This window comes from Prorops nasuta, unplaced genomic scaffold (assembly GCF_024137725.1).
Source record: "Prorops nasuta isolate Cenicafe-Biocafe unplaced genomic scaffold, Cenicafe_Pnas_1.2 PNAS00004, whole genome shotgun sequence".
Lineage (NCBI taxonomy): Eukaryota > Metazoa > Arthropoda > Insecta > Hymenoptera > Bethylidae > Prorops > Prorops nasuta.
This window is the reverse complement of record NW_027116801.1, coordinates 10,098,379-10,125,894: the sequence shown is the minus strand read 5'-3', so window position 1 is coordinate 10,125,894 and position 27,516 is coordinate 10,098,379. Positions and strand designations below refer to the sequence as shown.

General features: G+C 40.5%; 5 protein-coding genes across 13 annotated transcripts in view; 3 read left to right on the top strand and 2 right to left on the bottom strand.

The window, feature by feature from the left end:
• Positions 1-8,569, bottom strand: part of LOC136773077 (protein bric-a-brac 1-like) — a 196,757-nt gene extending 188,188 nt beyond the window's left edge. For both annotated transcript variants that reach the window (XM_066726458.1, XM_066726459.1), the window contains exons 1-2: positions 8,434-8,569; positions 7,716-7,764 (exon numbers count right to left, since the gene is read on the bottom strand). The gene's annotated coding sequence lies outside the window, so the exon portion shown is untranslated. The remainder of the gene's footprint in view (positions 1-7,715; positions 7,765-8,433) is intronic.
• A 702-nt stretch (positions 8,570-9,271) lies between these two features.
• Positions 9,272-14,414, top strand: metro (membrane palmitoylated protein 7-like protein metro). Of its 4 annotated transcripts, none has more exons than XM_066725086.1 (11): positions 9,272-9,886; positions 9,968-10,254; positions 10,318-10,449; positions 10,828-10,854; positions 11,566-11,733; positions 11,834-11,905; positions 11,990-12,114; positions 12,199-12,323; positions 12,715-12,891; positions 12,998-13,341; positions 13,420-14,414. In XM_066725086.1, the coding sequence occupies exons 1-11, from the start codon at positions 9,844-9,846 to the stop codon at positions 13,594-13,596; spliced, it is 1,677 nt and encodes a 558-aa protein (XP_066581183.1). In that variant the 5' UTR covers positions 9,272-9,843; the 3' UTR covers positions 13,597-14,414. The 4 variants fall into 4 exon arrangements, with proteins under 4 accessions (XP_066581183.1, XP_066581181.1, XP_066581184.1 ...); XM_066725084.1 differs by having other exon boundaries at positions 12,589-12,891; XM_066725087.1 differs by lacking the exon at positions 10,828-10,854.
• Positions 14,415-14,688: 274 nt separating this feature from the next.
• On the top strand, positions 14,689-21,150 carry LOC136772867 (uncharacterized). 4 transcript variants are annotated; one of them, XM_066726079.1, is made up of 9 exons: positions 14,689-14,882; positions 16,368-16,760; positions 17,435-17,855; positions 18,153-18,539; positions 18,652-18,842; positions 20,049-20,178; positions 20,274-20,414; positions 20,491-20,908; positions 20,998-21,150. In XM_066726079.1, the coding sequence occupies exons 2-9, from the start codon at positions 16,557-16,559 to the stop codon at positions 21,122-21,124; spliced, it is 2,019 nt and encodes a 672-aa protein (XP_066582176.1). In that variant the 5' UTR covers positions 14,689-14,882; positions 16,368-16,556; the 3' UTR covers positions 21,125-21,150. The 4 variants fall into 4 exon arrangements, with proteins under 4 accessions (XP_066582176.1, XP_066582179.1, XP_066582177.1 ...); XM_066726082.1 differs by lacking the exon at positions 14,689-14,882 and adding an exon at positions 15,412-15,430; XM_066726080.1 differs by lacking the exon at positions 14,689-14,882 and adding an exon at positions 15,533-15,680.
• A 152-nt stretch (positions 21,151-21,302) lies between these two features.
• Positions 21,303-23,416, bottom strand: wus (TM2 and DnaJ domain-containing protein wurst). The gene is made up of 5 exons (XM_066726092.1): positions 23,126-23,416; positions 22,915-23,062; positions 22,301-22,665; positions 22,110-22,217; positions 21,303-22,024 (listed from the first exon to the last, which is right to left on the bottom strand). The coding sequence occupies exons 1-5, from the start codon at positions 23,402-23,404 to the stop codon at positions 21,818-21,820; spliced, it is 1,107 nt and encodes a 368-aa protein (XP_066582189.1). The 5' UTR covers positions 23,405-23,416; the 3' UTR covers positions 21,303-21,817.
• A 708-nt stretch (positions 23,417-24,124) lies between these two features.
• On the top strand, positions 24,125-27,510 carry LOC136772869 (U2 small nuclear ribonucleoprotein auxiliary factor 35 kDa subunit-related protein 2). 2 transcript variants are annotated; one of them, XM_066726083.1, is made up of 5 exons: positions 24,125-24,256; positions 24,327-25,637; positions 25,715-26,016; positions 26,090-26,632; positions 26,712-27,510. In XM_066726083.1, the coding sequence occupies exons 2-5, from the start codon at positions 25,236-25,238 to the stop codon at positions 27,466-27,468; spliced, it is 2,004 nt and encodes a 667-aa protein (XP_066582180.1). In that variant the 5' UTR covers positions 24,125-24,256; positions 24,327-25,235; the 3' UTR covers positions 27,469-27,510. The 2 variants fall into 2 exon arrangements, with proteins under 2 accessions (XP_066582180.1, XP_066582181.1); XM_066726084.1 differs by having other exon boundaries at positions 24,217-24,260.
• The last annotated feature ends 6 nt before the right edge of the window (positions 27,511-27,516 follow it).

The following is a 27,516-nucleotide window of genomic DNA, read 5'->3' as shown; positions in this document are numbered from 1 at the left end:
TCTTCCCCCCTCTTATCCAACCACTTTTCTCCAACCAACCATCTGAACAGAAATTAACGAGAATTTAGCACAATGCTTTTCTTCAACTTGTGCATTTATTCGAAGAACGGAATGCAGGTACTGTTATGGTTTTTTGTTATGCATCGTGCAACATAAAGCACCATTGACAATGGATCGATTTCCCTTTTACATTCTATTCCCGTTCTCTTTTTTCTCTCCTTCTTTTGTTTTGCTTTGCCTTTGCCCCCCCCCCCCCCCAAATCCCCCCTCCATAACCTACTGTTTTGTTTTCTTACCGTTTCTTTATTTTTTTTTTTTTGTTCATTTCATTACACACATTTCTCAACACTCGACTCTCCGTTCGTCAGCCTCATCTTCGCCTCATTGTGTCGAGGCTCCGAGAATGTCGGCACATCGACACACTCGTTTCTGTAAACGCGTGGAAAGGCAGGCGCGTATGTGCGCGCGAGAATCGATAATGTCCGCACGATCGGAAAGACAGTGACGCTTATGTTAAGTAGTTTTTAATATTCCGCGTGGAATCTAGCTGCGCGCCGAGTGGATCGACCGTTCGACTCGAGGCGTGTTCGCCTGTTCACTCTGCTCCAATCTCTCATTTCCATCGATCCGTCATGTTGCGGCCCGTAATCGTCCGAATTAAAGTGAATTTTTCCACTTTTCCATTCTATTAAGATTTGTAGCGTGTCTCGGTGGTGCTATTGTCGATCCTCCTACCGTCGGCTCGCTCGTTATTTATCCGGACAACCGGCGCGGCGCTACGATACGTGCCATTTCAGTGCTGACGCGCCAGTGTACACTTTGTCAATCTCACCTTTACAAGTAACCTACCAAGAGCTCTACGGCCACGGCTACGACACACGAGTTTAGCGACTTTCCAACGCTTATGGCCCTTTTCTTTTCATTATTCATAGGCCGAGATGCTAGCGCCGAAAGAAAAAGGAACTTTTGGCTTTTATACTCGTCGACTTTGAGAGGAAAATTGTACGATAAAGACCGATGGGTCGATCGAATGCTGGACGTTGGCGCGTTTAAGGCGCAGTAAAGGTTCCGATATCATTAATAATAATTATACAATTATACGTAGGTACGTATCGGCCGAATAGTTTAGTGCCGTGTTATTATCCCGTTCGCTTGACTGGAGAGCTCCGAGGGAGGGAGAGAGAAAGAGTGAGAGTGCAGGCTCACGGCTCATGGTCAGCCTGCTATAGATATATGTTATTACTTATAATATTTCATCTTCGGAATTGGCGGTTGCGCTTTGTTTATGCCATGGGAACGTCACGGGGTTATAACTAAGGGTGAAAACAAGCCAAAGTTCTAGTCAAAGCAAACTTTGCAGCCGTTCCTTTCTATACACACACACATATATATATGACATGTAAACAAAACAAGTCGAGAGAAAAACGTGGTTGCGTTGAAAAAAGTGCCATTTGGATACGGGCAGACGATTTCCAAGAAGTACTATATCTGATTAAATAGAAGAGTATACTCGTGTGTATGTGTGTGTGTGTGTGTGTAGAGCCTCGCCTTTCCGCCAACTAGTTTGCACCCACCCTCTTTTACGCAGAATTCATAGCATGTTGTGTATATACACTCTCGATGCATGCAATTAAAAGAAGATATAAATATGATGAAATTGTTAGGGGGTTCTTCCACTGAAAGGTCGGCTGTTCGTTTTGTGCGTCGATACGGTCTCGATAAGCGAAGCCGAGGAAAATTGGCTGGAACGGGCGAGAGTGCGAGCGACGGTCGACGAGGAGCACGCGTGCCATGACACCGCGGAGAAAAATCCACTCGCGTCGAGAGCGTGTGTACAGTGCAGCACGATACGCTTATGCACGTACCGCGCCACCGTCACTCGCCAGTCTCATTAACGGCCACGCAACCGAGTTTACACGATCCGCGCAATGTTAACTAATTACCCACCGCTTTGCGTCATCCGCACGCATTCGCTACACGCTCCGAATCTTGCCGAATGCTGCCCCGCTGCTCTTTCTCGATGACCCCACTTCCCAGGGACCGACCAACCAGACAACGCCGCACTCTTCTTCTTCTCCTTCTTCCTTCACCGGCGCGCATTTTACAAATTCGAAACAACCCCGCTCGGTTTTACACACGTGTGTGCGCATCAATATCTTGGGGAAAAAACGAGGGATAAAAACTTAATAAAAGCAAACTTGTAAAGCCTGGTAGCCGAGTGGCTGGAAGTATTTGAAAGGCTAGAATTATCAAAATTACGGAGACGGGCAAGTGGGAGGAGCGGAAAGGGTGTATTACGCCGCGGAACCGTGGATCTTTGTATACGCGCGCGAAAAAGATGAGGCGCTGCAGCGTTGCATCGGCCCTTCCCTCGAATCCCACAATCATCCGTTGCCGAGCGCTGCAACCGCCGCGCGCGGTTCTTATCGTTAAGGCAGTCTCGGATTCTAAACGAGATTTTAAATACTCGATGATCCATGCGCGGAGTTTCCATGGAATCACGAAGGAGTTTTATGATTACCCGACAATGGCCGGTCGATCACGAATGGTTAATCGATAATGCTTGTTTGTACCTCGGTACTGAATACTTTTGCTCTCCTCTTCTTCTTTCGGTCCCTCCCTCCCCTTCTACCACCCCTAGCGGACCCTCCAACGACCCCCCCCCCCCTCCCTATTTCTCTCACACCATTCTACCGACGCCGCCTCACCGCCATATTTGCATATTTATAAGGGAATGTAATCGCAGTGCTTGGGTTTTCGCTGCTCGTCGCTCTCTCGCCGTGCGCTCGCCGCCCCGCTCTCGCTACCGAGCAAAGAATTCTTGTAAGATGGCGGAAAGATTTGAGGTAGACATGCGATCCGATTTCCTACTGCGCCCTCCCTCCGCCCCTACTCTTCTTCTCCCGCGCGCGCTACCTTTCGCAACGTCCTATAACGTATCATCAAGCAGAACCGATCTAGAAGAAACCATTATCTTTTGTACATACCTCCTCTTCCACTGAAACTGATTGGCGGTGCAAGGAGAAACACAAATTTGCTACTGCTCGATCAAAGCTTGGGAAGCTCGCTTTCTTCCTCTAATTATACGATTCATCTATTTCCCATGAATAGCTATTGTTTGGTTGTTGCAAAGCGTGGATGGATCGGACCCGCCAGATATTTGCTGTATGCGACGTAAATGCTAAAACGTATCGAGCGTACTCTGTGTGTGTGTGTGTTATGGGAGAGGGGGGGGGGGGGAGTATGCTACTGTATAGTAATAAATAAGAGGCTTCCCTCACCGATAATATGTATCGCGTAGCTATCGTGTACGTACATGTGTAAGTGTGTGTTCTCCTGCGTATATCACACGCACACACACAGCAGCAACGTTCAGCGAGTCGCGAAATGGGTGCTACCGCGTATAAACCGCGCCAAGTCACGAGGGCCTAACTCTACTATGCAATTCACTGGCCAGATCGTCAAATTACAAAGATCACGAGGATTTTTTTTTATCCCTCTTCGACGATCTTACCTCCTGCGGTATATACCGAGCCAGCAATCACGCTGCTTAACAAATGCATTCGGCATAATTTATAATTTATAATCCCACGAGAAGGGGGCACACCAACCAACACACACGCGCGCGGAACCACTGCGAAACCCCGTCAAACGGTTTTCGCGGTTCCTTCTCTCGCAAAAATCAATTCGGCGTATAAGAAGAACGGGAGACTCTGCGGGAGAAAGGATCGAGGGTGTAGGGGTGAGAAGAGGACGTGTTTATACGTGTGTGTATATATATATATATATATATATATAGAGTGAGAGAGAGAGAGAGGGGGGGGGGGGGAGAGAAAAAGCGTGCATCGCGGACGTGTCATAAAATTCATCGTTATCTTTATAATAGCGCGTAAAATGTAATTTTGACTGGGCGCTAGCGTGGATAGAAATGGGGATATGAACGCGGGCTTGAAAACGGGAAAGGGGAAGGGCGAGGGACCTCGGGCAGCCAATTCGTACGATCGGAAATGAAATTTCGATCGACGAGAGAGCCTCGTCACCGCCCAGAGAAATCTAGCCTGCAATTCGCAATAGGATCCAATTTTGGCACCAGGGGTGGCCGCTTTTACAATAGGGACACACGAATAGTCGACACTTCACCCATTAATGCTCAATTTACGACTATACATATATTCTATATATATATATATGTGTGTGTGTGTATATATACTTTTTTTCATCGTACTTTATAAACTTTTCACTTATTTTAACGTCGTTTCTCCTGTGATGCGTTCTCGGTGCTACGCGCGGTGCATACGAGCATGCACGAGGATAGATCCGAACTGTTTGAGAATTCGAAAAGTAAAATTGAGGGGGGGGGGGGGTGGGCGAGGAATAATAATTGCATTTGAAAAAGGGGAACTCTGGCATGAATCAAAACACCACGGGTGGGCGGGCTACTCTGGAAACGCGCTACTTGAAATGGAGTTAAAAGCAACTATACACATATAAGAGAACGATTGCAATATCTATATCATCTTCGAATCGGCTCGGGAGCGCGTTGAAAGAATTCGAGAGAATTACGAGAGATTAGCGAGAGCGACGCCTGGCGTCTCGTTAGAGTACCCTCCTGCTCGTTCCATTTGCATCTGTCGGCCGGCCGATGGACCGCTCACTCGAATCAACTCAATCATCGTTCGTACAATAAACTCTTCGGAGAAAGAGCGAAGCTCCGGCTTTGGGAATCCGCAGCGAGAGAGAAAGAGAGTGTAAATCAATCGCGAGAGTAATAATAATCCCCTCGTGCCATGGAAAACTATAAGTGTACTTACACCTAGCGTTATGCAAATCATTCAGTTCCTATTACTATTTACATACAATTGAATCTATCGTTCGCATACATCTGCATATATATACTACATGTGCAGGTCGCTCCTGAGCAAGGCTAAAGAATATATTATATGAAATATCTCTATTTATTTTCTAGCGGATCGAGCCTACCTCTGCCTCTCGATTCGCGAGTACGCGATTTCTGCTAAACGCGCTGGATCAGCGCAAAACTCGATATATATATATATATATATATAAGAGGGAAAAGGGAAAATTGTAATTACGAATGCGTTATTGGTGTAGGACTAACCGACGGCAACACAAACAACAACGACAAAGCTACGCAGTAGCGACACATCAGAGGCGATTTCAGTGCATAAATATTAATATAATAGCACTGATTGCGCTAGATCGTGGGATGAGCAGCGGCATACAACACATTGGAAATAACACGGTGAGCCGTGCGTGCGGGAGGGTGTCGTGTTGCGTAGCGTGGTGACATATCCGAGCAACAGCGCGATGACAGAAAGGGGAGGGAGGATAGAGCGAGATGGAGTATAGAAAAGTAAGAGGGGCGCGAGCGGAATAGTGCATGCACCGTCGAGCGTCAGGGGTTTCCTCGGGCCGGGGGTCTCACCACCGGGCATTAAATATACACGCTGATTTGTCGTCCGCGGATTGTCACCTCTGATAGCTTTCATTTTGTTATATATCGACGCAAAACTCCCCTTCCTCCCCCTCCTCCGCTTTTCACCGTAATTCGGCTCGCTTGATTGACTTTTCATCTGGCCTTTATCCCAATATTCACAAGCGCGCATCTCCGACACGCTCCTGCCGCCAGAACACGCGCCCGCGCGCGCGCGAGTCCTACTCCCCTCTAGCCACCCCTCTCTTCCAGCGATATATGTATATACCTTTTATCAGCATCAACAGGACCAATGCCAATGCATATACGTGCCGGAGTCGATATTAATTCCTTTTTTCTTTTTTTTACCTGTTTCACCCCTTTTGTATTATACGGAACTGGCGATAACAGGTGCGTTCAACGTGGATTCCTCCAGCAATGCTTACCTCGTGTCTCTTCAGCGAGAAAAATAAAAATGACGACTTGACCTGATCGGCCTACCTGGCCGTAGGCTGACAAACGTAATCTTCTGACACAGTTACGCCTATTGCAATAATTTTACATTCATTTGTATCTATTTAAATTGGTCGTAGTGTGGCCATTCAATATGTACATATAATATATTCATAGCTTCCGTTTTAACCAGTGCCAGGGAATCGACGCGTGAATATATTTTATTCGAGAGATTCTTGTACAATACCCGATTAAGGAGGCGAGTATATGGCGAAACTCGTAGGAACGTCGTGTGCCAACTGGGAAAGATTCAATGCAAAAGTGTTTTTATTCATTCTTCTGCGTGTTGGAAGAGCGCGGCAGGAAGAGAGAGAGGAGAGGGGGGGGGGGGGGTGGGGGGAGAAGTAACCGAAGCCCGAAGAGAGATCTTATACCACGTTACCAGTTTTGTGATAATATTACACACCGGTTATTGGAAATAGCTTGGTCGATCTACTCCACCGTGAAAATACACACAAGTCGACGGGCCTACGTCATACCTTGGAGTATGTACATCATTCATAGCCATCGGTGAAAAGGGCGCCAGCCGTATTACGTATGCCACGGGTTATTATGCCCTCTAAATGTTTAATGTGTTTGCCTTCCTTCGCTGGCCACCGACGTGGCTTTATGTTTTACTAAGTAAATTACTGTTTTTTTTATTAGTCTTCCAGTGTTAATGTTGGTTCAATCGATTCGCGGACTCTCTCTTACGCCACCCCTCCCCCTCCCCCTCCCCCTCCTCTCTCTCTCTCTCTCTCTCTCTCTTCACGTCCATTTCATTCTACTCCCTACCTTTATTCCTTACCTATTCACCTATACTCAAACTAACGCTCGTGTTTTAACATTGTTTTCTACAATTATTATTATTATTATTCCATCATTATTATTCGTTACCGTAAAATTATATTCGTCCTCCTCTCGAGCAAAAAAAAGTAGGCAGCCAGTCAAGCTGTTATTAATGAACGAGCATTGGTCCAGTATTTAGAAATTAATATCCAACGGATTCGGAACCGCACGTATCGGACCTAACTAGGGTACGGGGCGGTGGGACTGCACAGTTTAACCGCGATCACAAAAACGGCCGACAACGAAACGTGAAATCCAGCAGAAAGTTTGAAATTTACTACTCGACATATTGGCTGCGAAAGCACACGAAATTAAGGCTAGTAAAACACTTCTGACATGCTGCTAGTACCACCATCACCACCACCATCACTCCTTCCCCCCGTTTCTGTATGAAACAAATATTCTGTAATTCATAGTTCAAAAACCAGTGTTTTGCAGTGTTATTTTATCGAAGCTTAATCCATTAAGTCTATGCTTCGGACGATATTGTTTAGTATTTTATCTAAAAGCAGCTGCGTAATATCTTGAAGCAACGTTCAAAAGGTTTCTTCCCCAACATCACTAATAAATTGCTCAAGGTATATAACAGTCGTATTTCAACGCAATAATTGAAAATGAGTTCAATTGTTTCGTAATCGAATTTTTGTCATGTTGTAATAAACTTAAAAATAATGTAGAAAGCAATAGGATCCATTTCAGAAGTTTTAACATTGTCGTCGCCGTGCCATCATCAATACGAATAGACATGTGGCGCCACCTTGGGAAAAAAACCCCTAACCTCATTCTCAACACATGGTAATTCAGATAACCGGTTTTTATTTACTTAATGATTTTGTTTATTTACACTACTATGTAAAATAACTATAAAGATTTAAAGAACGTCTATTTTTATTATAGGCTAATGCATATTTTATAGAAGACAGGTAAAAGTTGTACTTACCAAACAAAACAAAATAAAACACAAAGCAAAAAGGGTAGCTATGTACTTTCTGTAACAAAATAGAAAAATTAATATTAGTAAAGTTTCGACAGAACAATAATAGTGATTTAAATGTTTATCCGAATTAGCTTTAATTAACGTGTGAAAAATATAATACCAATGAGTTTAGATAAATGCCTTGTGTCATAATATGATTTAATTTATATAAAATTCATTCCTTCAACTTTAACCTCTGGTAAGCTCTCCTCTCTGTCTCTCATTCTCTCGAGTCAGTGTTCTTACTCGCATGATAAACGAATTTCGTACAGAGATATTTTCATTAACTCCCGTGCAGTTGTAAAAAAAATTGAAAACTATGGAAATGATTGGTTGCACAATTCCAAGAAAATGATAAAATTACAGAAATCGCAATTAAGCTGTCTCTCTTGATACAACCACTTGTAGATTCAGAGAGCATGGAAAGTATACATTTTGAAAAGTGAGGAAACCATAGAAATAATTTAGTCTAATTATATACGAAATAAAATGCATGAATAACATTGAAACAACAGATGTGATGTAAAGGCATAATATATCTGAAAAAACGGATAAAATAGATATACTGTAACAAGAAAAAATGATTTCTACAGAATTTGGACGAGGGATTTGTACGTCAACGCCATGTCAAACTTGAGTTGCGTTATACGCGAGAAATAAAAATAAACCAGTGTTATCTTACCAAAATCAAACAAATAGAAAACAAACTCTCTTAATAAAGCCGTTGAAAATAAAATTCACAGAAAAAGGATAGCACAAGTTCACTAAATACTCAGTAGTTTGCGGTATAATATTTCATGCAGACAACTGCATGCATGTATTGTATACATTGTGGTGATAGTGCTGCTACCAGCAAAAAGCGTGGCGAAATGTAAAACTATTCACGAGCCGCGCCAATTTCAAATGTCTGCAAACTGAACAGCGTAATGTGCTTTTTTAATATCCTATTATTTTTTAACCAGAGTTTTGCTATTCTTTAAAATTATAAAAATAGCTTTCACTAGCTAAACTCTTTTTGTTCTTATGTATATATTTTTTTCCGGATTTGTGGTATTACACATGCAAATTGTTTATTTTTGTAAATTGTGTTAAGATTCGTAACAGCATAAATAGATCAGCATACTCAGTGAAGTGGGGTTTAATAATAGTTTAAAATCTAAACACTGGCCCCCAGAATAAGTATAGGTTCACATATATGCAATTTTACAGATTCCCCAGAAAGTTTCTTGTGTGTGCTAAATTGGAATTTTCCCTCGGGATTGCAGAAATGCTTATGTATTGATCTAAACTAATGATTTCACAGTCCAGGAATCTGGTGGACCAGAACCAATATAATTTAAGCCTGGCTATCTTTAAAATTATAAATTGAAGCGAATGTAACAAGAGGAACTGTAGAAAGATTTGTCCCTTGTACTGATACTCTACCTATACTCCCAAGCTCCACCCACCTCCACACATGCTTTGCAATACATATACGTACACTCATTTGACTCATTCCAATATTGCTGGATGTTTTGAAAATGGCGTCCGCAACCTGATTGTTGCATTCCTATCCTCTGTCTATCTTAAAATGATTGAATATTCATTATAACATATTCTGAAGAGAACATTGAGAAAGGATATTTTCGATAATACAAAAGATTCGTCTTTATTATTCTTCTTTCCTTTCATTAATTTAATACTAGTGTTTTACAAATTGCTTGCTCAGCTAAAACAGACCCTGATGCATTTCTATACGGAGGAAGCTAACCAACCAGCTAGAGCGCTAGCTAACTAAGTAACGATCATTTCTTGTGTGTATCAAGTGGCAGTTGCTTACGTAATGAATAATACTCGTTACGATAACAATATTTCAAGCACGAATGCAAAACGCACAGAAATTTTGTTATCGAGTTATTCACTACCTGGCGCTGACCGATCTAGCCAGAAATACATCGCGGTGGCTGTGCCTCTTGCCTGACCCAAATCTTTCCATTATTTTGACATCACTTTAATACTCCCCCGCGCTAGTTCTTTTTCTCTTTCATCTTAAATACTTCACCAGTTCACATTTCCACTGGAGCTAAACAATCAATTATTTCCTTAATAAATTATGACACAAGTGCTCATCATGGATAAAATCAATTGGGACCCAAGTAAGTTAAGCTGATTAAAGTTTTAAAGGGCTACTTTTTTATGAATTGTTTATAATTCAATTAAAATTTAATCGTTTACAGCTTTATCCAAATTATTAAATTCTCTACAAGAGAAAAGGTCAGACATACCTAACTGTACCGATGAAGAATTTAGCTTTCTTAGTGAGCTACTTCAGTCGAAAGAACTAAATGCCTTAGTAAATGTTCATAATAAAATATTGAGTAATGTTAAGGATGATAAGTTCTTTCCAGTGCTATCTAATTCAATGGACATTGACATTGAAGTGCTTGATTTATTATCAACAAAAACTAATCTCTCAGATGAATGCAAAGAGCTGTTTCATCTTCTGCAGAAACCACATATACAGGTAATTGACTGGTATTTAAAATCAAAAGATTCTTAAATAAATAACTTTTTTATTTCTTTATAGGGCTTATTATGTGCACATGATGCAGTTGCTCAGAAAGATTACTATCCAAGGCTACCTGAAATTCCGCTAGAAGTTGACGAGGATGAAGAAACAGTGAAGATTGTACAGTTAGTGAAGTCGAACGAACCTCTGGTACGTCAGGTTGATCGCTGGATTGGCACTTGAGTTAGAATGAATGGACTATTTTTTGATTTGATTAATCTGATAAACTTTACTTGCCAATTAAATTGTGTGAAGTTTTTTACTGTGTGTGTAATAGGTACTCTGTGAAATATATGGCAAGTAAAATATCAGCCAAGCACTCAAAGGAGTAGTGCGCCTTCTTTAAATATCCCTTTTAGTATCTTACACAAGCTTGCATGGAAAGTTAGTTGTTGTTTAGCTGAAAGTAAAAGTAATATATTTTTCATTAAAATAAATTACAATTATCAGTAGGTATTAAAATTTATGATACTCGACAAATTGTCAAAGTAATTATGTATTTCTTTCATCACCAAACTTGCTCTGAAGTGCGGTGCAGGCCTTGAACCGATTCTGGTAAGTTGCTTCACAAGAGCTGCATAGAAGACCCAATCGTTTAGATAGTGTGAAAACTTATTGCTTCAAACGATCCTAGGTTGTAAATTATTTAACTCTTTAAAGGCTGAGAGTTTCTTAATTGAAGTAGTCATTATGTATGTTTTAATGGATGATGTATAGTTTGTATCAAACTGCTATGTTTTCTACTAGTCATTATTTATTTAGAACTACAAAACTAGTCAATTAATTGAAATGTTTATACAAAACTATACTTTTTTAAAGCTTATAATTTCTCTTTATCCTTCTTTGTTCACTTATAATTTACGTTATATGTTTTTTATGGCTTGTTATATTTTTGTCTTGTAAATAAAATCACCTGCAATTTTTAAATAATTTAACTTTTGTTTTACTCCTGCATGCATTCTATCTACTAAAAATTGAGAAGGTCGAAACAAGAAAGTCTGGAGCAATCCTCAAAGGACAGTACGTTATAAGATATAAGGCTAATCCCATATACGTAGAAAAACTAATTATTTAACAATAATTGCACAAATTAAATTACTACTTTTAATTGGTCATCAAACAGAAGAGTGCTTCAGAGTTTTGAGTTATTTAAACCCAGTGTAATTCTGTCTCACTGGATTGTAAAGACAATCATGTACGATATAGATGTATATATATCTTGTCACTGCAAAAAATAATATCTTTTTTATACAACGTTAATATTAGGGTGCTACACTTAAAACCTGCGAAGTCACGGGCAGAATCATGATAGCTCGTGTTATGCATGGCGGAGCTGCCGATAGATCTGGGCTAATTCACGTAGGGGATGAAGTGTGCGAGGTCAATGGCATTAGCGTTGAAGGAAAGACTCCGGAATATGTTTTAAAAATTTTGGTAAGTAAGTTTTACTCTATGCTACTTAAACGTGGCCTGGTAAGATACGATAAAATAACTGCTAAACTGTACCTCGTCGTAATTAAAATTTTTCTTGTAGCAAAATTCAGAAGGAACCATAACGTTTAAAATTATTCCAGCTGATACGAAAGGGGAAGTTCGAGAGAGTAAGGTAAAAATTAATTTTACGCTTATCACGCGTGTTTGCTAAAAGGAATAATAATGATTTCACGAGCAACTTTTTCATTTACAATAGCTACGTGTGAAGGCCCATTTTTCATACAAGGCCGCCGAAGATCCTTGTACACCTTGCAAGGAGGCTGGTTTAGATTTTACAAAAGGCGATATTCTTCACATCGTTGGTCAAGATGACGAATACTGGTAAAATTCTTGTTATGCTATGCAATAACATGTTATAGCAGCGCTGTTGAAAAATGAAAGAATGATATCCATGTGTATTTGAAGGTGGCAAGCCAGACGAGAAGGTGATCGAAATATGAGAGCTGGTTTAATTCCTAGCAGAGCTCTTCAAGAACAAAGAATTCTCCGCGAGAGATTAGAGAAGGAGAAGGTTGATAACGATAGTATAAGTAAGTGTATCAGGTGAAATAGGAAATAGTGTCTGTTGCATCTTTTCTGTTGGACTTAATTAATCGTTTAATTGTAATATATAAGCGTTGCACGTTTTTGACTGCTTCAGCTGTTATACACGAAATATAAGTTGAGTGTAAGATTAAAAGAAAATTTTACGACGAATTACCTGGATAATTAGGTGCAGCATTAGCAGGAATCGCAAATCAATTGCTCTGTCATTAACGAATAATGGCTTGACCTAACCGTCGTCGCGTCGGTTAGGCTTGTGTTCTGTTCCAGTGCCTTTGCCCGCATTGTGCCCCCGTCCTACTACCTCTTTGCACGCCTCGCCTACAATGTGCAACTTGCAAGGAACAAAAACTAAAAAAATCATGTATGACGCTACAGAGAACGATGACTTTGACCGAGAAGAGATACCAACGTACGAGGAGGTCGCAAAATTGTATCCAAGACCAGGTCTCTATCGGCCGGTGGTGCTCATCGGACCACCAGGTGTTGGCAGAAACGAGCTCAAGAGGCGACTAATGGCAACTGATCCTGAAAAGTATCAGACGCCCGTACCATGTTCGTTTGAACTTTACCTCTTTTATATACCACACTGAATTCTTTATTGCTTGTCCCACATAAGAACGATATTTAAGCATTTTTTTCTTTTAATGTCAACCGATAGATACATCGCGACCGCCGAGGCCAGGTGAGGTGGACGGCAAGGAATACCATTTTGTAAGCCGAGAAAAGATGGAGGAGGATATCGACGTTGGAAAATTTATCGAGTACGGGGAATACAAAGGAAATCTTTATGGTACCAGCGCCGAAAGTGTGAGCTCTTTGGTGAACGCTGGTTACGTCTGCCTCTTGAGTCCGCATTATCAGGCTTTAAAAATGCTGCGAACGCCTAGATTGAAGCCGTATATCATATACATCAAACCGCCTAGATTTGAGATACTCAAAGAAACCAGGAACGAGGCTAGAGCAAGGTCTACTTTCGACGGGAGTAATTCTAGGGGTTTCACGGTACATTATTGATATTTTTCTTATAAAACGTACGAAACCTTGTGATTTTTTATTACTGTGATTTAACGTTCATTGCAGGATGAAGAATTTCACGAAATCTTGCACAGTGCCGCCAGGATAGAGTTCCTTTACTCCCATCTTTTCGACGAAGTGATAGTCAACGGCGATCTCTCTATAGCCTTTGAACAATTGGTTAACGCGATTCATAAAGTTAAATCCGAACCACTGTGGGTACCTGCTTCTTGGGTTCAGTGAGCGCGTAAAATCTTGTTTATTGCGTTATTACTTTCTGTTCCGTTCTCTATTAGCGTTTTTATTTCGTTACAAACGCTTACCTTTTATTTTTTTTTACTGAACAAAGAGAAAGAAAAAGCAGGAAAACAATGAAAAAAAATTAAACAGAATAACTTTACGCAGAACAGTTTGCCAATTATACTTTTAATGAACCTTTGCTATTCGTTGATTTTTTTAATTTTAAAATGTAAATTTTCCTTAACATTATTAAACTCAACCTTGAATCTTTACTGCCAAAAACCTTGAATCCATTTTTAAAGGGCCCCTTGACTTCTTTAGTGTCGGCGTAGGCCAGTGATTCTATTGTGCCCTTTTGTCAGAATATACTATAGATCTTCCTATCATCCGCATTAAGTAAGACGATTCATACAGCTTTTTTTAACTTACAATTAGCTTAAGTCTAACTAACTACACTTTAATGGCATCACTCTAAGCAATATCGAGTTTTATATGCAGTAAATCATTTACATAGAAATTATCGTCATATATTTTTTCATTTCCGTTCGAGATAATAAAAATATTAGTTACCACTGCGAGTTTTAGTCCTATATTGTTGTTAATTGTTGCCAAATAAGTATTATATATCTAGACCATAAAAAAAACCCTACGGCTGTACTCTCCATCATTCGACTAGCATTGCTAAGCTTTACTATTTTTTCATAATAAGGGACAGTCAGCTTAAAGGGCAAGGAATTTCCGCCACCAAGTTAACGTTACAATGGATAGCTCGACTTGATGTAAACTCTATATGTTATTGAAATATAATATTGCACTTTGAAGCATGCGTCATTATTCCAGGATTACCTGATTCCTTAAGGAATGGTCGAGAAAAATTTGCTCCTCGGCAAGCTTTTCTCATCAATCACGCGTATATCTGTTAACGCAAGATTGCAAACCTTTGTTTTAACATTGGTAGATCCTACAACTTTCGCCGTTGGATCGAGAATCAGGGGTCTTCGCACCCGGCGGCTTTCGCAAAAAGCAATGATTATATAACGTGGAGCTCAAGTTAGAATACTGTCCTAGTGTGGAGTTTTATTTTATTTAGTTTCACGCGCACCACTGCGCGATCACTGCAACTTGCTGTACATAACGAGTCATATTATTAGAGTAGCTTATACTAATAAGAAAATATTACTTTTTGCATTTCCTCTGATTCTCACTTCACTTCCGTTTCCATTCATCTTACAAATGTGCTTCAATTGTTATGTCAAATACGGGTCAACGCATCTTTCCAGCTGGTATAGGTATGCTCGTTACTCTACGTGTGAAAAAAGTGTCTAAATCTGTTTTCATACTTTCCAACTAAAAATCAATAAAAAAAAATCATGAATTTGCTAAAGTTAAAAAAATTTTTTTTTGCCCATAAATGAAATGCAAGTGGAATATTACATATAGAATGCTATTATTAGCGCGAGACTAGGTCGTTGAATAAGTGTTGTTTCGTTTAATTAATATTTGAATAATAGCAATTTGCACGAGGAATTCTGAGACGGTTACTATTACCGATAAAAATAAATAAAAATAATTCCTTGTTTGATATGATGGAAATGCTAATTTATACTATGTGAGGCATCCGAACGTATAATAGTACTTGGCGCGAGTGCGCGCCTGCGTGTTAGAAATACATAAGAATAACCCTCGTGATACACTGCTCTAAAGAGGGTGCGATTTAAACTTCAATCTAGTAGCTAATCAACCCCTTCGGCAACACGTATTAAGTTTTACACTTTTATGGTATCCAAGGCTGATCGTGAGACGTCATGTTTTTTAAAAAAAAATTTGCAGTAGATTTGTAATTATTTTAATTTTTCATTGTTCGCTCTCAGTTTCAATATAAAAACATCTTTATATATATATATATATGAGTCACACGATTGTTTAAAGTTTAGCTATATGCACGAGTCAAATTGTCGTCCTCGCGAAATTAGCACCGTTGGAGTAACATATACACATACACGCATATGTTTTTTATCTAGAAGCTAGAGTCTGATCTGTCACGGATGTACCTACTAATGAAAGAAGCCTCTAGGCCATGACCCAGAGTACTTTGATGCAATTAATTTAACGTTTTACAGCAAAGAAAGCTTTTTTAGTTTCAAAACTTCCTACTACTCATTGAGATTGACGCACGCTTTAATAAGCCACTCGCTTCATCGCGTTTCGAGCAGCATGCCAAGATTAAAATTAAAAGCACGCGGGCGCCGACTAATTTGAAGTAAAAATAAAATGCCAATTTTGCTTAAAGCTTGAGGAACGCGTTGACCGTTGCTCATCCATCTCTCTCTCTCTCTCTCTCTCTCTCTCTCACACAATCTATACATATATTTATGGGATTCATAAAGGCTACTGCGATGATTCGAGGAACTCTCGAGCTTTTGCTTACAATATATACATATATATAGATATAGAGAATAGAGTAGGTGTGCAAGCCTACGACTCTGAGACGACCTTGGCATCGGAGGTGCGTCCTACACCGTGATCACGCTTCCCAGTCTCGCATGCTCGATCAGCTTTATTCACCACGCTCCTCGTCTTATCTGTCTGCTTTACGAGCAAGTGTGCGTGCCACTGTATGTGCAGTTTATTATGACGTCTTCTTTTATCCCTCGCCGTCCTATACCGACAGCTCTCTAATCTCGCCAATAAATAACCTAACTTACATCCTTATTGTAAATAACCAACGATTCGCGATAACTCATCCGTGTTTGAAAAGAAACTTTGATTTACAGCGACGATTTATCGAAATTTGCCTTTTCACTGGGGAGGCATGAAAAAATCTCCGAATTAAATGGATGAGTCTGCCGGACGAGCGTGGAGTACCGGGACCGAGGACTAAGGGATCCCCACGGACAGAAATATTGCGTGTTTTTTTCTTGGGAAACACGTGTATAGAATGGTAGAAGAAGCGAGTAGTGGATATGCCTGCAGGATCAGGCAGGGAGTGCTTCGCAATTGGGAGCAAAGAGAATTATCGGGAAGATGAGTGTGGCAGTTTAGAATTGGGTTTAAGATCGCTGCTGGCAGCGTCATCTGTGAGAGGCAGGAGCGCAGCCACTACCGCTACTAATATAGTGGATGACAATATGCTTTCAAGCCACATTGTGGAGACGCCTGTTCCACGAGTAAGTCGCTTTATTGTCATTATTGGTATTATTAGGTATCGTTATATAGCTCGCTCTACTCCGTTGCATTAGCAGAGAGCGACGCGACGTTGCAAATGGCGAGTTTCCACCTATACGAAGCATCGCTATGTTCAGACTGTATAATGCGTAAACACAGATATAGACGCGTATTTAGTATATTTATGCCGTTTGTCATTGAACGAGGAGATGCAGGACTACGTTATGTACGTACATATACCTATATAGGTTTATATACATAAAGCACGTAAGTTAATGACGAGAAGCATGATGCTACATATATGTGCACGAGGCACCGACCGCCTCGCGAGGGCTTAACTGACATATATAAATAGCGCGTATAAAGAGACCCGCTAGAACCCACTTGTACTCTCGTAGATCGCCCGTGTGTCTGTGCGCGCTACACACAATCAGGAAGAAGACACGCGTTTCCCTACTCTCCAAGAAGGAGTTTAGTCCACGTTTCGCGACACTACTGGAACGATCTCCGGCCTCCGGGAGCTCGGCTCCTCGCAGTCCTCGCTTTTCTCTCGCGTTGATCGAACGCTCGCGTTCAGTGGGTAAATTTTCTGTGAAAGAGTCTCCGTGTGTGATTTTCCCATTTTTTCTCTTTCTACGAATCATCGCGATATTGAATTTTGTGCGGGATTGTTCAGAGAGGCCAATGGATAGCCGAGAAGGACAAGCAGGAGAGTGCTAGTGCCAAGTGGCATGGAAAACCCTGTAGAAGAGTCACGACGACGACGACGACGACGACCTGCTCCAGCCCCTCTAGCACCACTAGGAAGTACAGCATCGTCGCCTCGCAGGGCGAACTCGCTCGAAATAACTTGGCCAAGAGCGCGCGTGAACCATCAGCAGCAACAACAACGCTGAGGAACGGCATCGGCATCAATAACAGAGAATCCATTCTCGCCAGTGGGATACGCGCGAGGAAAGATAAAACCTGCGCCATTTTCAAGGGCAAACACGTTAAATCCGACGGCTTTCAAGAGCAAACCAGCAAACTCGTTGTTTCTTCCTCAGCCGTATCGAGGTCCTCCTCCTCCTCCTCTTTACCGGACGGCTCGGCCAAAGGTACGAATTTATTTCCTCAGTCTCTCTCTCTCTCTCTCTCTCTCTCTCTACACTCTTCGCCTCTTCATCGATAGAAACACCAACGGCGAGATGCATATTTACTACGTCATGTATTATTAGTCGAAGAAGCATCTAGGCCATCTCTCTCTCCTTTGTTTACAAAGCTTTCATATATATCCATTCATCCGTCCGTATATACAGTGTAATAACACTCCTCCACTCGATATTTCGATACCCATTGCAGCTACGCGTGTATCGACAGATTCATAATAAGCAGCGAGTTTCTTTGTTTCGTAGGGCTCTCGGGAGTCTCAGGCGGGAAAGGGGGAGGAACGGTGAATTTGGTGAAAAAGTCGTCCTCGTTACTCTTTGGCGTGGAGAACCAGTCGACGTATCAGTGTGGCGAATTAGCCAGTCCGAGTCGCTCGAGGGATTACCTCAAGAGCTATCGCTCCATCTTGAACCAGTTTAACCTAATCGAAAAGAGCCCTCCGGTTCAGAAATCGGCCAGCGTAGAGACTCTCAATCTCCCGACCAGCTGGAAGAAGAGCAAGTGCAGTGGTAATATTGTGAAAAAGTCAGTCTCTTTCAGTTTCGACACTAGATTCGAGAGAAATCGTCAAACACCGGCGAAAAACACGGCTATACACGAGGCAAAGTTGTATCACAAGGGTGTACTCCTGGGTTGGTATATATATATATATATATAAATATAATTGGTTTCATTGATAATTGGAGAGAGAAGAAAGCGAGAGGAAGACTCGAATTTTACGACAAGGGACGTTAAAAATTGTAGATCGTGGAAACTGCAACAATACTTTGGCAAAAGTGCCACCTTCTTGGAAGGAGGAATCCGGGGACCCTGCGGCCCTTCTAAGGGCTGCCAGGGAAGCCGACGACGCTCTTATCAAGGAAATCATATCCAGGGCACAGAAGCTCGGCCCGGATGCTGCCGACAATGTTAATATCGCGGATTGCAGTGGAAGGGTGAGGAAAATTCTACATTTCTTACATTATCTTCAGCAACGCTTCAACCTCAGATGCTTTGTCTCAATCGCGACTTAAAGTACGTCACGCGGCGATAAATTAATTTTATTCAATCACAAGGTCCGATCAGAGCGTACGTATTTTAAGAAGCTTTCTGTCATCCGGCTACGAACAGACTTAATACAGATTTGTAATAGCAATTGAATAATTACGGCGCTTACGGCAATCGCTATTAAGTCGTGTCCAAGCTGTGGCTGCTCGCCCAGCTGGCCGTGGTCAATATTTCCATTAGCCATCAGACGTCTTCTAGGTGGTATAGCTGGTACCTATATAGAGATAGACGCGTAAACGCCTCGAAGAGTCGCACTGACTTTTTTACTACCAAAACACGCGAGTTTGTTATCGAAGCAGGAGTCTCTCTTCATCCTGTATACGGGATATTGGATTGGTTAATTACCAAAAGGTCGGTCGTACGATGAAAAGGGAAAAAGGAAAAGAGAGACGCCTTAATTTAGCTCGAGACATTGATCGGGGGACGTTAAAATTCTTCGACGTGAACGGAAAGTAAAAAGATCGATTTCGAAAAATATTAGGTCATGGGCGGTATGGTATGCTCGATTAAGAATTATATGTATGCGAATCGATCGACGTCCGCATGCTGAAAACTTTGCAATTATTTACCCTTCGTATTAAGTGAAAACTGTTTACTCGCTTCGTCTTTTCATCAATCGCGCGTTTCTCGTACTCTAATAATGTAGTATGCGCGAGTGTGTGTACAGTGACGCAAGTGATCACGTTTACACTTACGTTAGATCGTAGTGTTGGGCTAGACGATTGCTATACAACGTCAGTGACCACTTGATAAATCGATCCTGAACGAATAGCTTATTACACGGAGATTTGCTTTTCGCGGAAAAATTTGTCCATTCGTCATTTTTGCTCGGGACTGGAAGGCAACACCGAAAGGATGAAAGATATAGATGTACATGGTAATAGGGCATTGGAAAAGATTTCTTTAGCAAAAGTTCTCGGGCTGTTTGTTTGATCGGGAAGAAAAAATCTAAATGAAACGTTAGAACGTGACGTAATTGTCAGGGAGAAATAGAATTTTGCGTGAAAAGTTTGTTTACGCAGACGAGGTGCTTTTTGAGTAAGGTAAACTCGTGTGGCGAGCAACCAGCGTCAAGATGATTTCTTTGTAAATAGACTGCCATAAGCTACATGGCTGGAAACGGTGCGCCGACAATGCTGGAAGCAATCCTGTCCTTCACAGGTGCAGATCCAAATATACCTGACAACGAGGGGAACACACCCCTTCACTTTGCAGCGCAAGCTGGTAATTTCTTTCTCTTATTGTATATATATATATACATATATGTTTATAGAATTAAGAATTAAAACTCGAGAATTAACCGTACCTTCGAACCTCAGGTCAAACCGACTGCCTGAACATTCTTTTGCAAAAATGCCCCGACATAGAAGTGGACGCAAGAAATACACTAGGATTTACACCATTGATGAAGGCTGCTCTTCAAGGTCGAACAAAATGTGCCAAAATTCTTTTGTTCGCCGGTTCGTTTATTTTCTTATGAGAAATTTAGACAAGTATATTTATAAAGTGTTTGTTAATCACGTTGGAGGTTTTTAGGTGCAAATCCTACTTTGAGAGACCACGGTAGGGGATTAAGAGCCGAGCAGTGGGCCAGATTTTGCGGTAGATACGTTTGCGCCGAAGTGATAGAGAGATTTGCGCGACACCGTCTATTGGAGAGAACCACTTCGTGTCGCTGGGGCAGCGAACCGGAATTAGCGGCTAAAGTTTTGCAAGGGAAGCTCATACCAGTTCCGACTACACCGACGCAGCCGCCGTCCACTTCCTCCGGATTAAAATCCAAGTTTAGGAAAGTCTTCCGCACCAATTCTGGTCCGGGTGATCGAAATTTCTCCTTGGTATCGCAATTAACCACCGCGGCACTTTGTGCCAGTAGTCCAGCTTTGCCGAAGCCCGGGGATGTCCCACCTGTGGTGAAGAGTCTCCTGAGACCCTTGAGCGTACCGCAGTTGAGGTAACTTGCCAATATTCGATCACCATACTCGATATTTTATATATATGCAACCTTGTGGTATAAAGCTTTCATGTTTCTGACGGTTACAGGGTTACGCTGGTTGCACCGCAAGACGTATTGTTGGATAAAAGCCCAGACGTGTACGATAATAGTTTTATGGAAAAAATCGAAAATGCGATGGTTAAACCGTCGCGAAGTAAGAAGAAACACAAGTAGCTCAATAAAAAACAAATATTATCAAATCTTTTTCTTCCATTCTGTACATAATGCCTCTGGTTGCATACTATAAGTATAATAATCGCATTTTTTATTTCTTCGTCGCACGTTTTCTTCCCGAATAAACAATCTCCCGATAAGATCAGACTCTGTCAAGAGAAAGATATCTGAATCGTTGAACTTTGCAATCACACCTATCGTACCTACATGACTTGGTACTTTTTTTTTCACACTCACTACTCCCTTACGCATAGTGTATTTTAGCTTTTGTATTTCACTATAGCTTCTGAAGATTGTTTTCGGGCTGAACATTAGCGTCATCGGTATAAACATTTGGAATCTGCCGAACATTATTTTTAGCCTACACCAGTTGGTACACCGCGCAACGCAATATCTAAAATCTTTTCAATGCAGAAGAAACGCTGGTCGTCGATTACAAGTGATGTACAGGGCACGAGAGATAAAAGAATTATTGATCGGTGAACACGGAATAAAATTATATTATCAAACGTACATAAAATATGAAAATCTTCATCCATGTACAATTGTATTGTCGAGGAGTAGTTTTAATAAATAATATTATCGATCAAAACAGTTTACTGTTTTGTGCTTTTTATCAAGCGTTTGACGCTATGAATTCGAGGAAATTCTGCCTCGTCAGCGGATCTCGAGCTACGTTATTTTACGAATCAGCTAACCAGGTCTTCGATTTCGCTTTTGCCGACGATTCTTGGCTTGCGAAAGAATTTCATACGCCTGTTGAATTTCCATAAATGCTTCTTGAGCTCTCCGCCTCTCTTCATCGGTGCCTTTAATCTTATCCGGATGATTCTCCCTCGAGAGCGTTCTCCATTTGGCCGTTACCTCGCTCTGTGATGCTGTTTGCGACAGTCCCAGTACCTGCGAATAATCGATGACGAAGAATTATTATCAAGCTATAATATTGCATCGAGATAATTTATTATTACACTCAGTGTTGACTCACTTTATAAGCGTTTATCTCTCCCCTTGGATCCGATAGATCCACAAGTTGGCTCCACGTGGCCCAAAATCCCTGATGCCTCGCTTGATACCACGTTGCTTGCAAACTTGCCTGAGAACAATCGATCGAAACGTGAATGAACGGTGATCATAATAATAGGCTGAAAATTACGTAGAAAGGAGGAAAATACTGACCTTGAGGTCTAGCCAAATAGGCGATGTTAAAAAGTGTTTCACCGCGTCGGAAAGTTTAATTTCTTCTCCTTCGCTATCGGTGATAATAGCATTAAAATATAAATAGCTACCTAGCAAGGATAAATAAAGGAAGAGAGCTAAGCTCAAATGAACGATCCTCTTTATCGCGCCCCGTTTCTTCTTTGGCTTTAAACGCCATTGCTTGCTAAAAGTATCGAAGCTCAAACTGGCCGCGAGGGTCATGACGAACACCCACGTGGTAACATCGTTTATGTAGTAGTAAGTTGGATAAATGATGTAAGCTGATGCAAGTGGAATCCATATAGAACCCTTTTCTCTGCCGATGTTGCCAATTACCCAAACACCTGTAAAAGATTAACAGATTATTATTAACGATAGAGAGAACAGGAGTAAATAAATTATACATGGTCAATCGCGTATGGTAAATGGTAAACGCTGCTGAAGATAGCGCCTACTTTATTTTTAACATTATCATGACTATCGTGACTATTCGACGCATTGATAAGTCACGTATGTTATCTTCGCAGGAACATAAATTAGTCAAGAAACTCGTATTCCCACTGTACATAGCACCACCAATTGTTTATCCTTACCTAAAGCAACCACACCTGGAAGAAGAATCAACAAGCGCCTAAAATTGTAGCCATAAAGCTCATCTTGTGGAATCGCATTGGTAAAAATTTCAGCCCAAAAATAGGCAACTGCGTTTGCCGCACTGAAACGAATCGCAGAGAACGGCGGCTAAAAAATATATTTCTTTATGGTATCTATTGCACGGTATATGCGAAATAATAAAAAATTCACCTTGGGATTCTCTCTCACTCTTCGCTTGAATTCCTCGACAAATGCTGGAGTCTCGTTTGCATCGGCCACGTAGGATGGAATTTTGAAAATATCCCTGATCCATCCTAGACCCAAATATCCTCCTAAAGTACTCAAGTATACAAAGGCATGATCATCTCTGTCCAGGTACAGATGATGTGCTCCAAAAATACCACCGAATAACCACCAAAAATAAGCCCAAAATTTTGATTTCTGCCTAACTGGCGCTTCCTTGTCTCTGTGTGTGTTTTTCTTCTGCATTTTTCCTTTTTCTTTATTCTTGGTAAATTTCTCTCTCTCTCTCTCTCTTTCTCTCTCTTTTATTTGTGTATTTATCTATGGTCCCTCTCAGAAAATTTTAAGAAATATTTGTCATATTCGTACAAGCATAAAACAGCTGCTCATTCTGCTGCTATATTTAACAGGGGACACTTTTTTCCTGAAGAGTACAAGAATTATATGAGCACCCACAAACACAACAATCTTATTCTTAGTCGATCAAGTTTATAGGTCACTGTCAAATAGTCGTTTATCTGTCCCGCCAAGATTCAGGCTAGATGACTCTATGGAGAGCGTTTGTTTTTATTTACCTTCTCCGCCGATATTCCTCGAAATTTCTATCAACAATTTTTGCTGTTTTCTTTCGTGTGAAATATCGAAATCTATTTTTATGCACACGTAGTCTCCTTTCGCGTCTATTCATGCGAGTGGCGAAAAAAATATCCAGCAGGCACACTAACGGGTAAAGACAGAGTTTGAAGAAACAGTGAACGTGGTTCTACCGCACTGGCCTGGCCACGCAGGCTCAGCACTCATGGCTCAACACAACGTCGCCGTCCACTATAACGGTATTCTGCTTCAGGACCGTGCCTACAAAAGGTTAGGAACGATCTACCTGTAAAACCTTGACAATGAAAGGACAATCTTTACGGCAGTATCATGTAATTTTAGGTCCCCGAGTAATTACGACTCCCTTTCCTCATCGGGTCTATGACCTTTTTCAACACTGCATACTAGAATACTATCATAAATGTAATTGTAAGTGTTATAAGAAATGAATAAAGGAAAAAAAGGAATGCACAAATCGCTCATATGTATCATATATAATATAATGTAGGTAATATCAATTAAGTGTACTCAATTTTTTTTTATAAAATTATTTATTGATTTGAAAAATTTGCAGCAATTTACTTGAAAGTTTGACGAATCGAACTAGACGGACGAAAACATTGGATAATTGAAGAAATTATAAAAAAATTAATTTTTGTAGGTATGTTTTAAGACGCAACCATATGGGATTTGGTCAATTTTATGCATATGCTCGTGTAGTTAAATATAAAAATATAGAAAACAACCAAAATTGCAAAAATGATAGAATATAGTATACGGAATAAAAAAAGCTATCTGCAAATATGCGTTAGTGAACAAATAAATGAAGTGTAATTGTTAAAAACTCATACAAATTTTCATTTTTAATATGTCAATAGTAATTGACAGAATATCAAAGAGAAAATTGGCCCTATCGGTCTATATTGTTTTTAGTATATTACTTCGTAATTAATAATACAAAATAATAAAAGTTAAATTATAATATACTTTATTCGCAAAGACAAATTATGCACCCATAAAATGCCAGTACTTGATACATGACTAAACGCTAATCTCTATAATAAATATATAATTATAAGAGAGTCCATAGCTCAAATATTATTCCAAAGCCTTTATGAGTTTATAATACAAAATTAAAAATATTTTTAAAAAATAAAAGTATGGAAATGTAATTTCAAAAATCGGTAGTGCCATCTTTTGGTCATTCTTGATAATCGAAGTATTATTGGAGTCGATAACAACATAATCTTCACTTATCGTACATTATTTTTAAAATAATTTTTTAAAAATACAGCATATTGATAATAACTTCAATAGTATAATAAAGCATTATAATATCGTGGTTTAAAATGTGTTGCCTAAATAAAAATGACGACTAAATATGGAGTATGAGCAAAGAAGAATTATGAAGAACTAGCAAGACTAGGGAGAGCCGTCGTCGCCACAGCGGCCACTAGAGCAACTGGTAACTGGATTATTACTGATGGTAAAGTGTAGTGTCGTCCTGTTGAAAGTAGCCGGTGTGGGAAGCACGTGTGCAACCAATAAAACTAAACAATCATACAAAATCCCGGTGAAACTTGTCAAAAGCGTAAAAATCTGGAGAGATTCGAAAATCGAAACATGCCAGGTTATGGCGGAGTGTCGAAAACCGAAGCTACGACATAAAGAATGGAGACGAATAGCAAAGAAGGAACGTCGTAGGCGTCTGCGATGCTGCGCCGCGCAGGAGCGCCAAAATGACGATGAAAGGCTGAGGGCAGCACTAGAGCGTAGCGCGGATTATATGAAATACATCGAAGAGAAAGAGGTAGAAGAAAGAAAACAAGAAGAACGCGAAAAGGAAGAACACGACGCTCGAGAACAACTTTGGCTGCAAGAAGAGGTAACTTAAATGTACCAACTTTTATCACAATTTTTCACCTCGCATAATGAATTTAATAGATATATTAAATTTTTTAGGTTAGAGCTCAAGAAGAATGGCGATTATCGCAAGAGAAAAAATTAGCTGCGAAGCAGATACAAATGGAGCAAACAGAAAAAGTACGAAAAGAGTGGGAAGCAAAACAAGAGGTGATACGCAAAAAATTGGAGGAGGACAGACTTAAGCGAGAAGAGGAAAAGGAGAGGTATAACGAGTTACAGAAACAAATTAATAGTTATATAGATGATGGAATGAAAACACCGGAATCGTTGCGAGAAATTATTGAAAGTCAACCTGGCAAAGAAGCATGTCCTTTCTTTACAAAAACAGGCGCATGCAGGTAAACAAACAACGAGTAATATTTAATTTATTTTATTCTTCATTTCTAATTTATTGCAACGTTTTTTATTCAGATACGGCGATAATTGTTCAAGAAATCATCGCAGAGTTTGCCTTAGCAACGTCATTCTCATTCCCGCATTTTATTCGCATTTTTCATTAGAGAAAAATGCAGCTGAATACGATACAGACATTTCGCTGGAGTACGAAAGCTCGGAGATGAGAGCGCACTATAGAGAATTTTATAAGGACGTCGTACCGGAATTAGAGAATTTTGGTAAAATCAGAAACATTAAATGTTGTTGCAATACCGAACTCCACCTAAGAGGCAATCTCTATGTCGAATATTATTCTGAAAGAGACGCTGCGAGGGCCCTCAGAGGTTTGAAGGGCCGCTGGTACGCTGGCCGTCGACTTAATTGTGAATTTTCCAATATCTCTTCTTGGAGAGGAGCTGTTTGTGGTATGCAAAAGTGTCCCAAAGGTAGAACTTGCAACTTTTTACATACTTTGAGAAATCCTCATAATGAGTACAACAAGAGAAGCCCATCCAGACGTATGAAAGAATCTGTGGCCAATAACCAGGAATCCTCAAAATCCATAGAAACCGGCAATTGGTATGTAATGTTAAAACTTTTTTATCATTGTTATTTAAGTCTTTTATACAATTTTCAAATTTATTTATAAAAAATTTAGGTACGAAGGTGACTGGGAAGAAGAGTTGGTTGGTGGTAGAAGAAACTGGAGGTGGTCAGAATCACCGGAAGTGGAATTGACTCTGGAGAACAAAAGTGTAGAGAAAGAACGTCATCGACGTCGTCATAGTCATCGTCATTCCCATGATAGTCGGCATTCTCGGTCTCCGCGTTCTCATCGTAGCTCTTCATCCAGGCGTTCTTCTTCGTCTCACCGACGACACTCTCGTGAATCGGATCGCAGTTCTTCATCGCGCAAACAAGATAGGAGTAAAAAGAGCTATAAATCTAGGAAAGACTCATCCCATAAGTTGGAAAGGAGATCGGATTATCGAGAAACTCGTACAAGTGACGAATCGAGGAGAAGTCGAGCATCTCGCATTACGCCAAACAATGAGATTCCCGTGGATTCGTATAAGGACAGGAAAGATGATATTGATAACACGTATAACGCAGTAGATACCTTATCCTACACAGAAACAGTGTTTTCAAGTGACGTTGTTAGTACTGGAGAAATTATTAACAATAAGATAGAACAAAGTGACGCTGAATTTGTCGATAAAAAAATTGTAAAGACTAAACGATCAAAGTGGGATGACGAGATAACAAGAGACAGTTCGCCCGAAGGAGTGTTTGAGCGCTCGCCGCGTAGTATAGCTTCCACTGAATCCGATTGGTCAGGCAGCACTGACAACTCTGATTACTCTCCAGTAAGAAAACAGTATAAACAAACTTCGAATGATGGTTGTGATGAATAATTCTTGTTTGAATAAGAATTAATAGAGTATTAATCTAGAAAAATAAGC

Coding starts and splice junctions, on each gene's coding strand:
- LOC136772869 (XM_066726083.1), top strand. CDS start 25,236: ATGGTAAAGTGTAGTGTCGTCCTGTTGAAAGTAGCCGGTGTGGGAAGC. Junction 25,638..25,714: donor AACTTTGGCTGCAAGAAGAG/GTAACTTAAATG, acceptor TAAATTTTTTAG/GTTAGAGCTCAAGAAGAATG. Junction 26,633..26,711: donor TCCATAGAAACCGGCAATTG/GTATGTAATGTT, acceptor TAAAAAATTTAG/GTACGAAGGTGACTGGGAAG.
- wus (XM_066726092.1), bottom strand. CDS start 23,404: ATGCAGAAGAAAAACACACACAGAGACAAGGAAGCGCCAGTTAGGCAG. Junction 23,063..23,125: donor GAGTGAGAGAGAATCCCAAG/GTGAATTTTTTA, acceptor TATATTTTTTAG/CCGCCGTTCTCTGCGATTCG. Junction 22,666..22,914: donor TCCAGGTGTGGTTGCTTTAG/GTAAGGATAAAC, acceptor AATCTTTTACAG/GTGTTTGGGTAATTGGCAAC.
- LOC136772867 (XM_066726079.1), top strand. CDS start 16,557: ATGCCTGCAGGATCAGGCAGGGAGTGCTTCGCAATTGGGAGCAAAGAG. Junction 18,843..20,048: donor TCGCGGATTGCAGTGGAAGG/GTGAGGAAAATT, acceptor CTTTGTAAATAG/ACTGCCATAAGCTACATGGC. Junction 20,179..20,273: donor TCACTTTGCAGCGCAAGCTG/GTAATTTCTTTC, acceptor TTCGAACCTCAG/GTCAAACCGACTGCCTGAAC.
- metro (XM_066725084.1), top strand. CDS start 9,844: ATGACACAAGTGCTCATCATGGATAAAATCAATTGGGACCCAA. Junction 9,887..9,967: donor TAAAATCAATTGGGACCCAA/GTAAGTTAAGCT, acceptor AATCGTTTACAG/CTTTATCCAAATTATTAAAT. Junction 12,115..12,198: donor GGTCAAGATGACGAATACTG/GTAAAATTCTTG, acceptor GTGTATTTGAAG/GTGGCAAGCCAGACGAGAAG.